At 42.2% G+C, this 17,461-nt stretch overlaps 1 protein-coding gene across 1 annotated transcript in view; it reads left to right on the top strand.

The window, feature by feature from the left end:
- The window catches only part of ATAD2B (ATPase family AAA domain containing 2B), a 4,508,062-nt gene that overhangs the window by 3,070,223 nt on the left and 1,420,378 nt on the right, over window positions 1-17,461 (top strand). Inside the window, exon 21 of the mRNA XM_044063554.1 lies at window positions 8,514-8,699. Coding sequence (XP_043919489.1) covers window positions 8,514-8,699 — 186 coding nt within the window. The remainder of the gene's footprint in view (window positions 1-8,513; window positions 8,700-17,461) is intronic.

Here is a 17,461-nt window from a genome sequence, read left to right as displayed (position 1 = left end):
GCTGAAACTTAGCCTTGCACCAATGAAATAGCTCAAACTGAGCCCTGAACCAGTAACCTTCAATTAGATATTCCTACTTGTACACTCCTGCCACAAAGGTACGGGGGGGGGGGGTCTTCTCCAAAAAAAACAGTCCTGATTTTTAGTGCTCAGTCTACAAACAAAACTGAATTCAGCCAGTCTGAATCCATTCTATACTACAGCCAACAGAAGTGCAATAGAACAACAGGAAAAAATATTTTTTTTAGATGGAGTATTTAAGAAAAGTTGAAGTGATGAAAGATAGATGCAGGGTGGTATTGAGATATGAATATAGAATTGAGGATGAAGGATGGTACTGAAAAAGTATATGTGGGAGAAGGAGTAGAGGAGGTGACAAAGTGTGAAGAGAAAATTATTTAATTGTATTTGGCTTCACACGCAAGTGTGATAGCTTTTATTATACCTTAAAAGTGTTTTTTCTGTTGTATCTGCTATACTTTTGGAAAAAAAAAATCTTCCTATTTCCCACCTTTCTAAGCTAGAAAAGTTCAGTTTCAGATATTTGCTGGTACTTGGACTATTTTTAAGCTTCTGTGTTGCCCATATCATTACTTGGATAGAAGGAAGTTATTCTGTTCACCAGTGAGAGTGGGGAGCTTTGAACAGCCTATCTGTCCTTGTTGGAGGAGTGGTTTCAGCCCAGAAATTGTAGTTTTATTGGCCATTTTGGGCTAATTTCTCTTTTATCTTTCTGATATAAAAAATGCATTTGTGCAGTTTTGCGCATAGTGCAGCAGCTGTTAGCTAGGGTTAACTATTCTCGGCTCTGCAGAGTCTGCTCTTCAGTTTTTCCAGTTTTAGCACTCATATCAGCGCTTTCGGAGTAGCACCTGCTCGAAAAAGAGACAGAAGCAGAAATAATCTGTAGTACTCGATCCCCAACATTTGTTTGTAGGGAACAGTCAAATTACTTTCCCCCACCGGCTCAACAAGAAAAAAGTTCCTTAACCCATTCAGACATGTCCAAAGGCCAGTTCCCATTGTATTCTCCTGTTCACCTGATGAGTCTGGGCATCCTGAGGAAATGTCACAACTGCTTCATGTACACAGACAACCGTCTCCTTTTACCACATGACACCAAAATCTGCGAGAGATACATTTACACAGCCAGACTTGAGGCAAAGCTCTCTCCAGCCACGACTGGAATAGACAGTCGAGGAGAAGGTAACCTGCAACATCTCACTCACCACACATAGACCTGCCTCACTTGCAACTGCAAATCCCACACACAGATGCACAAAGATATACTTGGAGGCTCTAAATAAAAATCTGCGGACACAACAGAGACCTCCAAAGCAGACATGCAAGCAACCTCTACCCATAAACACACGGCAACCAACACATAACCTCCAAAACCAGTGTGCCACACAACCACAGCTCATAAGGCATAACATCATACCTAACACACTTGTAATAGTGGACTCCATAGTCAGGCACACTGATGTCCCACTCACCAGGTTGGACAAAGAGAAGGTTACTGTCCGCTGCTTGTCAGGCGCCCGAATCCGCCACATCACACAGGCACTCTATAACAAGTACAAATATGACTGTCATTGTCCATGTTGGTGTGAATGACTTGAGACGTGCCTCCCTGGACTACATGAAAAGAGACATAGAAGAGCTCTTTGATCATGTAACCAAGGCAGGTTATGACCCTAGTCCTGAGTAGCATCTTACTTTCACCAAGAATGATACTTCTGTACAAGGAAAAAATTATAAATTTCAACAATTGGCTATGCTTCTGGTGTCATTCAAAGGGGGATCCAGTATCTATCTGGGATGACATGCATGACAAGCCGCGATGCTTCACCAGAGATGGCTTGCATCTGTCACCACTGGGATTCAGGATACTGGCCAAGGCTCTTGCCACCCCCATAGTGCCTTTTTTTGGCAAGGCTCAAAAGACAAACCCACCACCTTAATAAGTACCAGTGACAAAAAACTGAGGGTAATGCTTCTCAGTGCCAGGAGTTTTAACCTCAAAATGCACTTAACTCGAGGCCCTTCTCGAAATGGAGAAGATCGATATTTGTGGAGTAACTGAGAACTTGGTTCAGGGCTCAATAGAGCACCCCAGTGATTCCAGGCTACAACTCATACTACACATTTCGGCCACAAAACCTGGACTGAAACACCAAGGGAGGAGGCGTAACCATATTCGTCCAGGATAATCACACCTCCAGACTAGTTGCAAAGTGTGATGCATTAGAGATCATCCAAGTGCAACTGACAATGGGCAAAACTGCAATCCAGATTATAGCTTCCTACAGTTCACTATCCCTGCCCCAAGACCCCCACTCCTCATTCCTCGAAGTACTGAAAAACATGAAGGTCCAACCAAACACCCTAATACTGGGTGATTTCAGTTACCCAAACATCAACTGGGAAAACTACTCAAACACTAACACCTTTGCTCAATGCTTCCTAGAATATATTCACTCAAATGCCCTGGATCAGCTTATCAACACCCCTACAAAGGGCAACAATATACTGGACCTGGTCATCACCAAGATCGGGGACAAGTGCTCCACACCCGAGGTAAATCCCTCGTTGGTTAGATCAGACCATAAACTCATCACCCACAATATCCACATACCACCCTCTCTCCCCCCACAAGGAAACCACTGTGAAAAACTTCTCCAAAGCAAACTTCATGCTGCTTAAAACAGAGGTGGCAAACTTCATCACCCCCATGCAGAATGACAACTTGGTCAAATCTGCTGTAGCCTACACAAAAGCACTCTACAATCTCTTAAATGAGTGCATGGACCTTGCTATTCCAAACAAAACCAAGACCAGTGCCTCCAAAAAAAGGAAACCAGTCTGGTGGACCCCAGCCATAAACAAGCTCTATAATAGAAGGAAGAAATTATTACAAAAAAGTGTAAAAACCCAGGAATGGAGGAGCTCCCTGACCAACCTTAGCAAAAAGCTACGATCCTTTATAAAATCTTCAAAGGTGAGCTTTGAAAGAAAAATCGCAATGGACACCAAAGACAACCACAAAGCATTTTTTGGCTATGTCAAGAACCTAAATGGCAACTCTCAGATCTGCTCTGAGCTGCAACATAATGGTTCAAAATTCACGGAGCCAACTGATATCGCCAATGTTCTGACAGATCGGTTCAGTGCAAACTTTACCCTACCCTCACCCCCTAAAGGGCCCATATCTATACCAAAAGATTGCACTGTCCCCATAATCACGGACACCCAGGTGAAAACGTCACTTTCTAAAGCAAAGAACGCAGCATCCATGGGACCAGACAGCATCCCAGTCTGCGTGATACATGAACTCCAAAGCAAACTAATCCCTCACCTGAATATCATGTTCAACCACAACCTCTTCTCAGGCTATGTGCCCACTGGGTGGCGCACAGCAATGGTTGTCCCACTTCACAAAGGAGCCGCCACCGACCACGGGAGCTATCGCTCCATAAGCCTGATGAGCCTAGTCTGTAAGGCCATGGAGTGCATCATCATGGAACTCATAAACAACAACACTGGGAACCTACAAATCCTAGACCCTACCCTGTTTGGTTTTATAAAGGGCAGGTCATGTCTCCTAAACCTGGTTGACTTCTTCGAGGCGGTCACCAAAGCAATCAGTGAGGGAAAGGTGGTCCATACGGCATACCTTGACCTTGCAAAAGCCTTTGATACTATTCCCCACTCGTGAATTATAGACAAACTCACTAACCTAAATATAAACCCCTACATCACAAGATGGGTTGCTAACTGGCTCACAGACAGAACCCATACAGTGAAAATAGGAAACGCTAGGTCCGACTCCAAGCCTGTGACGAGTGGAGTACCCCAGTGCTCAGTCTTGGGACCTCTCCTGTTCGGTATGTACTTCTCCGAGGTACAAGCAAACACAGAGGGACTATGGTTAACAAAGTTTGCAGACAACTGCAAACTGGGGGCCATAATTGAAACTCCTGCTGACGTAGATATCCTTCAAAAGGAGCTCACAAACAGATACATGGTGCCAAAATCATGGCCTCAAGCTAAATGCCAAAAAGTGCACTGTCATCCCCTTCAGGAAAAACCAAGTACCTACGAATTACCACATAGGTGGTAGCTCACTTAACACAGTGTGTGTGATAAGAGACCTAGGGACCCAGGTGGTTAGTAACCTCTCCTTCGATAACCACATCGCTAAAGTGTTTATAAAGTCCTTCTACATGGCCCACTTTATCACAAAGGGGTTTGCATCTAGAAAAAGGGTGGTTATTGTCCCCCTCTACTCATCACTCATTAGACCCATTATTGAGTACAATGCCCCATTCTGGATGTACCTTACTAGACACCTGCAACAACTGGAGAGAGGCCTCAGAAATACCTCACCAAGAGGATAACGGGCCTAAAACAGATGTCCTATGCCACCAGGCTAAAAAACTACAACTGTACTCGGTTGCATATTGGCTGCTCAGAGGTGATCTCTGCCTGACATACAAGGCTATGTCTAACCCCGAATTGCTGGAAGTCCTCCACCTAAGGAAAACCCAATCTACCCGAGCTATGCGCTCTAGGGACCTAAACCTGACCTCAACAATAAACAGGACTTGGAGGGGTAGATTCGTGTCCCAGAGACTCCCATTGCTTTGGAATAAAGTCCCCGTATATGTGGGGCAGAGCTCCTCATTAGCACTCTTCAAGAAGAATCTTGAGTGGATGGGGAACAGGAAATACACCCCGAGAATCACTTCTGTGGCTCTGCTTGACAGAGGCGCGCAGGTAACTAAACCATTTTGGAGGCGCAAGCCGAAACAGTTTGGCTAGGCTTAATTATGCCCTAGGGCCAATAGCCTAGTACCTACCTATGAACTAATAGATGGAAAGGAGGAAAAAGGAGGGGTAGGAACTAAATAAGTTGTGGAAGTGGAAAAATAGGAAATGGTTACTGGAAGGCTAGGCAGGGTTAAGACAGGAGCAGAGCCACTTGTTAAAGAGTCTTTCTCTTAATGATTTTTTTTTTAATTTGAGGTTATTTGGCATAAATATGATGGTTAACATAATTTTGTTTCAGGCCAGGGTTACTGTATAGCTATACAAGCTGTGGCCTATGGATCTTTCAGGCTTGTAGATTTCCAACAGAGGTTGGTCAGAGCTCTTGGGAATATAATAAGTGATGATGGATGAGATGGCTGGGCAGGATGTAGATTAATATAGTATGAAATGAGTAAGGAGCAGTTCAGTGAGCATGAGGTGGTGAGGCAGCTCTAGCCAGTTTTAGGATTTTAGAGATGGACAGTGGTGTGAGTTGTATGGTTGATTAAAGACGAATCTGGCAATTTTATCGTAGCAGAGCTCCAGTTTGGTTTGTATGGTGGAATGTAAGTTGGTTAAAATGGGACAGGCATACAGTAGAGTGGGAAGTAGATGAGCATTAGCAAGAGAATGTCTAGAGTTACTGGTTTAGGAATTTTTTTGATATGTAAAGCATACCAAGTTTTTGGTGATTCTTTATAAAGTTTTAAATATGTAGATTGAATTTTAGTTGATCATCGACAATCACACCTAGGGGGTTAGTGTGTGACTGTCTTTTTTTTTTTTTTTTTTTTTTTTGTTAGGGTTAAATAAAAGTTGGTTCTCATTTAGCAAGTTTCAGTAGAGTTAAAGGATTTTTGGGTAATGGAATGAAGGTGTAGAATGTCAGAAGAGCAGGTGATAGTGGAGTCATCAGCATTTTGTATTAGTGAGGACTGAGAGCAGGATGAATACAGACTGTTAATAAAGATGTTGAATAGATTAGGTCCAAGAATGGAACCTTGTGGTACTCCATTGTTAACACTGAGGAAGTGGGAGGAGGAGGAAAGCCACTTTAACTGATTGCTGTCGATTGGAAAGGTGACTAGGAAAACCAGTTGAGGGTAGAGCTAGAGAAACCAAGAGCAGAATTTTAGAGAAGCTGGGGGTGAGAGACTGTATTGAAGGCTTTGGAGAGGTCCAGAAAAAGGGAAGGATACCAGGTTGCCACTATCTCTGGGTTTTATGATAGTATCGGTAAAGGAGACTAGGGCAGTAGTTGTGCTGTGGTTAGAACGAAAACTGTGTTGGGCTGAGGTAAGTAGATTTTTGTTTAGAAGATATTCTAAAAGTTTGTATATGTATTTTTCAAGTTTTTCGAAAGAGGGGACAGAATTGCTATAGGCTTATAGTTTGTGAATTCAGTGGCGTTTCTGCCGTTGTGAAGTGGAATAATAAATTGCTTCTGGATGGAAGGGACTATTGATTCTTGAATAGATCTGTTAATTAACATGGAGATTGGTTAAGCTATAGAGTTAACAGCTAGTTTTAGGAATTCATTTAGTAGATTGACTGCTGAGGGGAGAGCAGGGCTTTAGTTTAGTCAGGAAAGATTTAATGTAGATGGTTGGAACAGGTTTGAGAGACGGATTTATTGTTGGACGAGGGTGACCATTTTGGGTTAGATTGTTTATGGAGTCTATGAAATAGGTGTTGAACTTTGTGGCAATTTCAAAGGGAGAGTTATTTGGGCACGAGTTTGGTATGCTGGTAGAGGCAGGGTTTAGAATTTTGTTAATGGCATTCCAAAATTTTTTTTGAATTATTTTGATTTATTTGTGGTTTTAGACAGCAGTTTGTTTTGTCATCATTGACTTGTTTTTTTGTAAGGTTACAAAGTTGTTTATAGGTTTGAAGCAGATTGAGGATTTTAATTTCAACCAGTTTCTCCATACAATATCCCTTTTGTGTATTAGGGCTCAGGTGGAATGAGAAAGCCAGGGGGCATGGTGAGTTTTCACCCCCCCCCCCAAGGGGAGCTAGGCTATTAAGAATATCCAGGAATATGCAGTTACATTTCAGTACAGCAACACCTCGTCATGGGGTAAGGAGGAATGGCCAATTTATAGTGGAGAGCAAGTTGTTAAACTAATTAGAGCTGAAGTTTGTGAGACTGTGGCACTCTCTGTAATTGTGTTGTTTGATATGATGTATAGAAAGCCTTTGAACATAGATAGGGAGGTGGTCGCTGCCAGAATCTTGAGGGTGTTTTCGGGTTTTGATGCAAGCTAGGATTGGATACTGGGATCCAATCTAGGATGGAGCCAGCATTAGTGGTTTTGTTGTAATGGGTAAAGGTAGTAATTAGTTGAGTGAAGCCATGAAGACTAATACTTACTGAAGTGAGGTCAGTGGTTTAATGTTTGCCAGTTGATATTTACATCACCAAAAATTATGGTTTCATTTGAAATGGAGTTGGAGGCCCAGGAGCGAATATTTTCCAGAATGGGGATATCATTCCCTGGAGGGATATAGATATGTTGAGCCTTTTTGCATTTCTGTTTCTCATCAGTCTTTTAAGTGTAGATAACCTAATTTATTCTGTCATTTCAGCTAGTCTTTGAGTAAACTGACATAGATGGTTTAAAGATTTGGTGAACATATTGTTCACCTTATGTTTCTCTGGCCTCATTTTATACACAGTCTCCCAGTGAGGGTCTATATTACATGATCAAAGTTTCAAAACTTCGAATCTGATATGGTCGACATCATGATCGAAGTCTTTAAATTTTGAAAATGTAATAAAAACACAACAAACTACACAAATAAACCGCTTAAACACTCTAAGCAGTGGGACAAGCCCCCCTGTACCCCCCACCTCCCTCTACTTAAATATACCAACTCTGAGATCGCACTACAGTGCAGAAAAGGGAAATCTTCCCTTTCTTCGCAGTACAGAGATCTCCGTTAAAAGTTTCAGAGTTTCAAGACTTCGATCATATGGTGTCGAAACTTCAATCTTTTTATATAGACCCCTCCCATTGAGTATGTTTGATTTTGAATCTTTAACTGTGTAAATATTGTTAATGGCAAATAGTTTGATTGCCTTAAGGTTTCAAACCTGAAGACCCTTCTTGTGAAGTGAAAATTTCAGTCATAAATTATCTTTGCTCACTTCTTACTCCAGATATAGAACAAGCTGGCATAGGCTAACTCGCATATCATCATACAAACACAAGTGCAAAATCTTTTGTCAGGTTTTGCAGAACATCTGAAGAATGATCCCTGTCCTCTCTGGCAGTTTAACATGGACAATTAAGATTTTTGTGCTAACAAGCTTTATCCTGCAGTCTTGTCTGCAGTGTGACTTTGAGCCAAGTTAAAACCAGACAGTGCTCCTTTGCCTCGCCTGAAAATGCTCTTCAAATTTTGTTTAAATACATGTATGAGTAAAATGCATCTAACTTAATTTAACTGGTTTCTGAAGTCTAGATTTGATGAATAATGCACATTCTGTATTTTGTAGTTATCCCTTGTGTAGCAGCACAGCTTAAATTTTATGACTGAACTTGTAGTCTGATCCAGTCTTGGAGAAGCATTTAGGAGTGTGGTGGTTACATTTTTAAACTTAAAGCATATGCACAGTGCATGGTTTTATTGTCATGAAATGTCTAAGCAGAGCATTCTTATTTCTTAAATTGAATGCCTTTTTTTTAATGCAGATCTTTCGAGAAGCTCGAAGAACAATCCCTAGTATAGTTTACATGCCTCATGTCGGTGAATGGTGGGAAGCGATCAGTGATACTTTGAAAGCTACCTTTTTGACTTTACTGCAAGACATACCATCATTTTCTCCAGTTCTGTTGTTGGCTACCTCTGAAATTACTTATGGGGATCTGCATGAAGAGGTAAGCAAGACAGCATTTAAACCACAGCAATCACACTAAGTTGTATACATCTGTTCTGTAGAGGTCAGGGGCATACGTAGGAATTGCTTAAATCGAATGTCCCAATGGCAGTTATCCATTTTCCAGTTTTGGCATCCCCAGGTTGGGGAAATGTCATCTGTTCTTTGCTTTTTTGGATATTGCCATATATAGTTGTTACTTCACTCTAGGAGTTACCTGCCACTTCAGGTTCCCAAGCATATTTTGTGTTATTGGATTCAGTTTAATTTTTTATCATAGAATATAACAAGCAAAAAGCTCAAGAAGGATTTATCAAGTAAGGTTGTTATTAACAAGTGATTGCTTTTTACTTTGTCAGGATACCTAATACTTTGATACATGTCCAAAAAATAAGTGTCAATAATAGAAGGTCCTGATGAATGCAGCTTGCTGCAAAAGAAGTTATCTAAAATTGTATATGGAAGTTAAATATATTTTCGTTTACATAAACACCAAGGAGTTTAATGTGTGTGACCTGCTCAATCTGGCATGGTTGGAGGAGGTTATTGTAAAAGTAGGTTTTGGGGTTACATATGGGGGGGGGGAGTTGGAAAGAACTACTGTGGATTTAATTGATTTGGAAAATAATTGAGAGCTTGTCAGTGAAGTGAAGGATTCCATGGTGAGTATTTCTAAACTTTCAAGGTTAATGGCAGACCGGATAGAGATAGTCCGCATACTCTTCTAAGGAGGCACTTTAACTGTACAAAGGTAGTTGATGAAAGCATTGAACAGGATGAGACCAAGGTTGAATTCCTGAGGGATACCAACTAAAACATGAAGAAAAACTGCATGTTCCTTGAGCTTGTTCAACAGTGTTGATCTATCTGATAAATAGCTGTTGAACCAGGATAGAGATAAGTAATTTAGTACTAGGTTAGAGAACTTTTATATGAGAATGGAGAGGGAAACTGTGTTGACAGCTTTGTTTAGATTGAGAAAGAGTTGATACTAGGTCCCTTTCATTTTTTCTGTTAACTGTGTTGATCAAGTGAAAGAGTGTAGTAGTAGTAGTGCTGTGGTGAGGCTGGAAACTGGCTAGATGAGTGTATTTTGAGTGATATGAATTATGATATAAGGTGCTTCAACAAAGTATTAGTTTAAGGGTGTGCACACACAACGGTTTTAGTTTGAGTGTGCACACTTGTGCAACCAGTGTATTGTACGTTTTTTATTTTTTATATTTTTCCCCTAACAGATTTGTTTGTTTTTCAATTGAATTGTACAGGTTATAGGTCACATTAAAGGTGGGAAAAGTTTTGAAATTATTTATTGGGGTTTCATTTTTTTATGTCACAAAACCCTGGCATTTTAACAGGGGTGTGTAAACTTTGTATATCCACTGTAAACATCGGTTACTTATTTCAATTCTGCTTAAATCTTAGAGTTGTACATCGTGACCTACGTATTGTACTTTTCTGTTCTCATCCATCTGTTTGCATTTTTTAGTTTGTTGTGGTACCTTAAGTCTTGTATTTTAATTAGCATTTGGAAGGATGGTGTTTATGTATTATTCTACACTTCTATTTCCACAAGTAGAGTTACTTTTATGTTCTGTTTGTATTTTAAACAAACACTGGAGGGCCCATAGTGTTGTAAGTTAATTCACAGTTGTGGCAGAACTGTGTACTCCTGCCAGATTTTGAACCTTAGTCATTTATTATTGCATTTTTTTCCATAAATAGTGGTAAATTTCTGCATAGTCTGGTACCTTAAATTGTAGTAGAAAGTCAATAGTGAGAGAATTGTCTCTACACTAGTTTGTGTTTCATTTCTTTTATATTCTGCTCATCTTTTACCTACTTAGTTGCATTCTGTGTTCACCCCATTCCCCACTAACACATAAAGCTAATGTTTCTGAAAGATCTCCAATATTGTCTTTGTATAACTGTATGCCTGTCTAACTAAACTGCTTGTTCTTCCCAAGCCTTTCCACCTTTTTGCTGGTGGTGTTTTATAAATAGGCTATATCTGTGGCCTCTACCCCTTATGGTCTGATTTCCAAAATCCATCCCTCTCCCCCCTCTTGCATTGCTGTTGACTGTTGTACATGCAGTATATGTATTCTTCCCATCCATTGTTTTTTATAGATCCATGATATTGAGTGCTACCCCACCCCCAGCAATCCAGTATTGCTCCTGAATAAACCTCCTTTACTACATATAGTCTCTTGCTCATTTTCCAGGAGCTCAGCAAAGCTTGGAGTCCTAGTTTGCATTCCAGAAGTGCTTTACTTGTATCCAGTGCCATAAGCCAAAGTTAAGTACCTTTGATTGCTAAATTGCAATTAAGTTATTTTGAGTGATCAGTACTGCTTCCTGCTTTCATGTGTGCATTTCACTGATTATTTTTAAATTGCTCTTTTCACTGTTGCTGCTGTAAGACTGTCTTGAAATTGTCTTCAGCAAGGGATTTCCAGCTAGTTAAGTTGTTGTGTGGTAGCATTGTGCGTGTGGGTATCTTCTATGTTTTTACATTAAGAGGACTGGGTTTATTCATCTTGTGGTGGGAGGTGTTTGCCTCATCTGGGTTGGGAAATACACAAAAAGGATTCTTAGTGTACTCATTTTATTGACCAGAGGGCTCATTAGTTAGTTTTTTTTCTTCTGTGCTGCTATAAATTGTGCGTTTGCATGGGTTAGCGGTGCTTTGTACAGTAGCAAACACCTAGAAAGAGTGGTTCATAAAACTGTACTCTGTAAAGCAGCAATATAGTGAAAATACCTTGTATGCCGACAAGCTGCTAGTTGGGAATCAAGTGGCAATACCTACATATTTAGTTGAATTCAGTATTGTGTAAACATTAAAGTTAGTAGAATTTAGTACTATTTAGCATAATCTGCTAATCTGCCACAGTAAATCACCCCTAATAGCTGTGCAACTCCAATGCACCACCCGTTGTAACTCACAAATCAAAGGACTAGACAGTATGCATATGCAATTTCTTAACTTTTCTGTAGCCAGCTTGGTGGATATGGGCATCTTGAGACAATGTAGCATTTGTCTCATAGTTACTGACAGGTCTGTCAGCCTTCAGGGTTGTGGAGCAGGCTTTCTCTCATTCAAGAGACCCAGCATTTATACATGTTCTTCGTGTTTCACTGTTGCAGTCATAACTGTAGGGTGCTCCTGCCGGCAGGCAGCCCGAGGTCGGCCAGAATCCCAAAGTCTGGGTCCGGCGTCGGCTGCACCAGCAAGCACCCTGACGTCAGAACGCAGGGGTATAAAGCTGACAGCCGACGCCATCTTCTCCAGTCTTTCTTGCCGTGCGGTGGAAAGCAGCTCGCAAGTCGTTGGTTGGCGTTTTTCAGACAACGTGCTTTGATTGTCGTCGGTCCAAAGTTTTCTACTTCTCTTCTCAAGCTAAGTACCCCATTGGGGAAACTTTTTTCTTGCTCCTCCGATGTCAGAAAAAGTTAATAATTGTATATCATGTGGGAAACAAATACCTCATAAAGATTTCCACTCTTACTGTCTACCTTGCTTAGGCCCTGACCACGACGTTTCTTGCTGTCGGTTCTGTGCCAGGTTTAATTCTCGCACTATCAAGCGTAGGTACGAATGGGCCTTGAATTATTTCGGTAGACAATTTAATTATAGGATGTCGTCGGATACTTTACCGACAACCGGAATTCAGAAAAAGCGCAAAGACAAGGATAGGCCTCCGAGGTCCAAACATAATATTTTGCAGCCGGAGCCAGCTTCGGGTTCGGCGGTAGTCAGTGAGGCGCTTTTGCAGCCCCTGTCATCCGCCACTTCAGAACCGATGGCCAACACGGACTCCCATGGGGAGCCTTCTAGGCCCAGTATTTTATCTGCTGCAGGACCTTCGGACGTCGCTCCTTCAGATGGGTCCAGAACCGCTGTGCAGGTACCGGCTTCTGAGGGGGTTTTCAGGCCTTCTAATATTACTATTTCTACAAAGACAAAGGCAAAGTCAAAGACTCCTGTTAAACCAAGGGTTTCTTCACAAGCTGCCTCGGATACAGCTCCCAAGTCCCAGAAGTAATTACTTCGGATGGCTGAAGACTTACTTACAATGATTAGGGGTTCTCACCCCCCTCCTGAAAAAAGGCCTAGACAAGATATTCCTTATGATTCTTCTGATCAGGCTTCTGTGTCTTCTGTCTCTTCCTCTGACCAGGATTATTCTTTTCCTCCTTATGAGGATTCTGATGCAGAGGACTCTATTCCCTCTGCTTCCCCCCCTGAAGATTTCTCTTTTGGGGAAACTTTACATGAGATGAGGGAGCATTTTCATTGGGAAGGTCAGGATTACTCTGCTTCCAAGAAGAGACTTAGGGAATTTCTCCTTCTCCCTCAGCACAGACCTTTGGCTATTCCTCCTGTACTTGATATTGTGGATGATGCCTTTTCTGAAGCTAACCTAAATCCTGATTCTTTGCCGCCTGCTCCTTCTAAGCCTGATAGATTTTACAGAGTCCCTGACTCCCATCAGTTCTTATTTAAGAATCCTTCAGCTGATCCTGAAACTATTTCTCAGGGTTCTTGGGCTGCTAAGGCCGCTTCATCTAAAAATCCTATTCCCTCTGAAAAGGATTCCCGTGCCTTGGACAGGTGGGGCAAAAAGGTTTACACTTCTGCTACCCTTTCCATTAGAGCTTTAAACTGCCAGTTTCACATGTTCAAGTATCAGCAATTTCTTTTGTCTGTTTTAAAGCAAAGGCTTTCTACCTTTCCTGCTTGTGTAGAGGACAAGGAATTACAGGATGTATTGCATGTAACTGAACAAGTTAGCAAACATAGTTTACATTGTGGTTTTGATGCTTTGGAAGCTTCATGCAGGGCCGCAGCCTCTGGTACTGTTATCAGGAGACATGCTTGGCTTCGTGAGCAGAATTTACCTGAACAGGTTAATGCTAAACTGTTGGATGCTCCTGTTCAGCATGATGTTTTATTTGGGTTCAAGGCTGAGGAGGTTATTAAAAAGATGGAAGAGAAAGCAAAGTCTATGCAGACTGTTAAAGATTTTTTGCAAGTTCAGCCTCCTAGATTTTCTAGAAATTGGCCCTCCAAAAATTGGTCCTTTCCCATGTCTGACAGGCCTCAAAGGGGAAGATATAGACGCTCCAGAGGTCGAGGACAGGCTCAGGCCTCTTACAGGTCCAGACAATGGGCAGCTTCTTCACCTAGAAGGGGAGAAGACAGATCTCAATCTCAAAAGAAGCAGACTCAATGACTCTCTCAGTTGGGCTACAGGTCCTCCTTGCCTGGAAGCCCCTCTCGGAGGAAAACTTTCTCTTTTCTACCAAAATTGGACTCATTACCCAGGACAAATGGGTTTTAGACGTGATTTTAAGAGGCTACAAATTCCACTTTCATACTCTGCCAAGGTCATCGGGTTGGCCGGATTTGCCAAAACATCAATGGTCAGAGGCCTTAAATCAAGTGGACGCCTTATTGGTCATGAAAGCCATCGAACCTGTGCCACTTCCAGAGATGGGAAAAGGTTTTTACTCCAGACTATTTCTGGTTCCCAGAAAACAAAACTCATGGAAACCTATTCTGGACCTCTCAGTGTTAAATACCTTCCTGGAGATTCCAAAATTCAAAATGCTTACTCTGCAACAACTTCTCCCCATGCTCTCCCAGGATGCTTGGATGGTGACATTGGACTTGAAGGAAGCCTATTTACACATTCCCATCAGACAGGAACGCAGAAAATACCTCAGATTCAAGGCAGGTTTGAGACCCTTTCAATTCTCTGTACTGCCCTTTGACTTATCTACTGCGCCCAGAGTCTTTACCAAGTGCCTGGCTCCAGTAGTAGCTTATTGCAGACTTCAAGGCATTCATATTTACCCCTACCTGGGCGACTGCCTTATTCAGGCAGACAGCAAAGATCTTTTACTTCAGCATCTGCAGTTTGTTCAGCGTCTTCTCCTACTACTGGGATTTTCAGTGAACGCAAAAAAGTCACATTTGATCCCCTCTCAACAAATGATCTTTTTGGGGGCTCTTCTAAACACAAGCTTACAAAGGGCCTTCCTTACTCCAGTAAAACAAGTACAGCTGGCATCAATTTTCAAGACCTTGGCTATTTTAACTCAGCTCACTGCAAGGAAATTCCTGCAGGCCTTGGGCTACATGGCTTCTTGCATCCTGTTGATTCCAAATGCAAGGCTTCATATGAGAAAACTTCAATGGTACCTAAAGAGTGTCTGGTCTCAGCATTACCACAGCCTGGAAACAATGATACCTCTGATTCCCTGCCTCCAAAAAGAGTTCCTCTGGTGGTCCAGGGCTTGTGCTTTAAACGAAGGGAATCCCTTTCATCTACCTCTTCCTGCTCAGATCATAACCACAGACGCCTCGGATTATGCTTGGGGAGCTCATTACCTAAACAATTGACAGCAGGGGTATTGGACAAAGAAGCATCTACCCTGGCACATCAACTTGAAGGAAATGTTGGCAGTCCAAAATGCTCTTCTAGCCTTCCAGAATCTTTTGCAACCAGGACATCATCTGATTCGCACAGACAATACCACAGTCATGTGGTATATAAACAAGCAGGGAGGTTCTCACTCATACCCCCTTTGCAGATTAGCCATGAGTTTATGGGACACAGCTCTAAATCTGAATCTGCATCTTCAAGCTCAGTTCATTCCAGGAAAACAGAATCTCTTAGCAGACAGCCTAAGCAGAAATCTTTTGAATCCTCACGAATGGATGCTAGACCCCAACTTATTCAGCAGGATTACGGCAGTTTGGGGTTGTCCTCAGTTCTGTTTGCATCCCATCTCAATCATCAGCTGCCTCTCTTTTGCACCAGGTCCTTCCACAAAACAGCTTGGAAAGTGGACGCCCTGTCTTTCAGCTGGAGGAATCTTTCGGGATACGCCTTCCCTCCTCTTCCTCTTCTGCCTCTGGTACTACTGAAAATAAAACCGGACAAACCCAGGATTATCATTCTGATAGCTCCAAATTGGCCTTGACAGTTTTGGTATCCAACTTTAAGACACCTGTTCTTGGAACCTCCATGGATTCTGCCTCTGTTTCCTTCTCTTCTGTCCCAACATCAGGGTCAGATGCTACACTCTCAAATCAAGACCCTTTGCCTGGCAGCTTGGCTCTAAAAGGCCCTTTGATTCCTTCTGCTTTACCCAAACAAGTTGTGGATGTTCTCTTAGAAGCTAGGCGCCCTAGCACTAGAATAATCTTATGCTTCTAAATGGAAAAGATTTTGTATTTGGATCCGGGATCGAGGTTCTGGTCCTCTTCTTCCTGACATTTCTTCCATTTTACTTTACCTCTCTTACCTTTTGCTTAAAGGCTTCTCCTTTACTTCCATCAAAATCCATGCTTCTGCTATCTCGGCTCATTACAACACTGATCCCCCCATTTTCTCCCACCAGCTGGTGAGACAATTCTTGAGAGGGGCTAAGAATTTAAGACCTCCTAGAACTCCTCCTGTTCCTGCTTGGGATCTTAATTATGTTTTGGAAAAACTTACATTACCTCCTTTTGAGCCTGCTGCTGCTTCGGACATCAAGTTCTTATCATGGAAGACAGCTATTTTATTAGCTTTGACTTCTGCCAGAAGGGTGTCAGAGTTACAAGCTCTCATGGCTGTGGAACCATACCTTATTTTCCACCAAGACAGAGTTGCCTTGAGGACCAATCCTACATTTATGCCTAAGGTGATTTCTAAAGTGGCTTTAAATCAGACTATACACCTTCCTACTTTCTTTCCAAATCCTCAAAACAAAGGGGAGAGGATTTTGCATTCATTGGACGTACACAGACAGCTACGATTCTACCTGGACAGAACTAAAGATTTCAGAAAATCTGATCAGTTGCTTATTTCTTATGCCTCCAGTTCTCTAGGCAAGGCTATCTCTAAACAAACTGTTTCCAAATGGATTGCCCGTGGGATAAGGTTTTGTTACTCTCACTTTGGGAAGCAGATTCCTGGTACTGTTAGAAGTCATTCTACTAGAGCAGCTACCACTTCAGCAGCTTTTCTCAGAGGAGTTCCTACCAAGGACATTTTGGAAGCTGCCACTTGGAGTTCAGTGCATACCTTTTCTAAGCACTATAATCTCCCTTTGTATTCTAAGTCTAGGGCAGGTTTTGCCTCTGCTGTTTTGCAGGGCCTTCTGGCTGCCCCCTCTTCTACATAACCTCCTCCCTCTTCACAGCTTTGGGATTCCACCCTACAGTTATGGTTGCAACAGTGAAACACGAAGAACATAGTACAGTTGTGTACACCTACCATAAATGTAGATGTTCGAGTGTCTTCACTGTTGCAGTCGGTGTTTCCCTCCCACCTATCCCCTCTTATCTTCCTCTTCTTTTGTGGTGTATTTGTGTTTCCTTTTTGGACACCACCTTTGGTTATTTTGGGGGACTTCTGACATCTGGGGCAAGAAAGACTGGAGAAGATGGCGTCGGCTGTTAGCTTTATACCCCTGCGTTCTGACGTCAGGGTGCTTGCTGGTGCAGCCGACGCCGGACCCAGACTTTGGGATTCTGGCCGACCTCGGGCTGCCTGCCGGCAGGAGCACCCTACAGTTATGACTGCAACAGTGAAGACACTCTAACATCTACATTTATGGTAGGTGTACACAACTGTACTTTCTTTATATCCTACTTTGGTTCCTAGTTCCGATCCCATCAGACCTACTCCTCAGGGACAACCAGTACCAAGTACCATCCAGACAGTTCCCAAAGAGGAACTACCCCTCTCTTCAGACAAATAT

Source organism: Protopterus annectens, chromosome 2.part1 (genome assembly GCF_019279795.1).
Source record: "Protopterus annectens isolate FY-2018-M chromosome 2.part1, PAN1.0, whole genome shotgun sequence".
NCBI lineage: Eukaryota > Metazoa > Chordata > Ceratodontiformes > Protopteridae > Protopterus > Protopterus annectens.
Note: the sequence above shows the minus strand (reverse complement) of the source record. Positions and strands in the feature narration are given on the sequence as shown.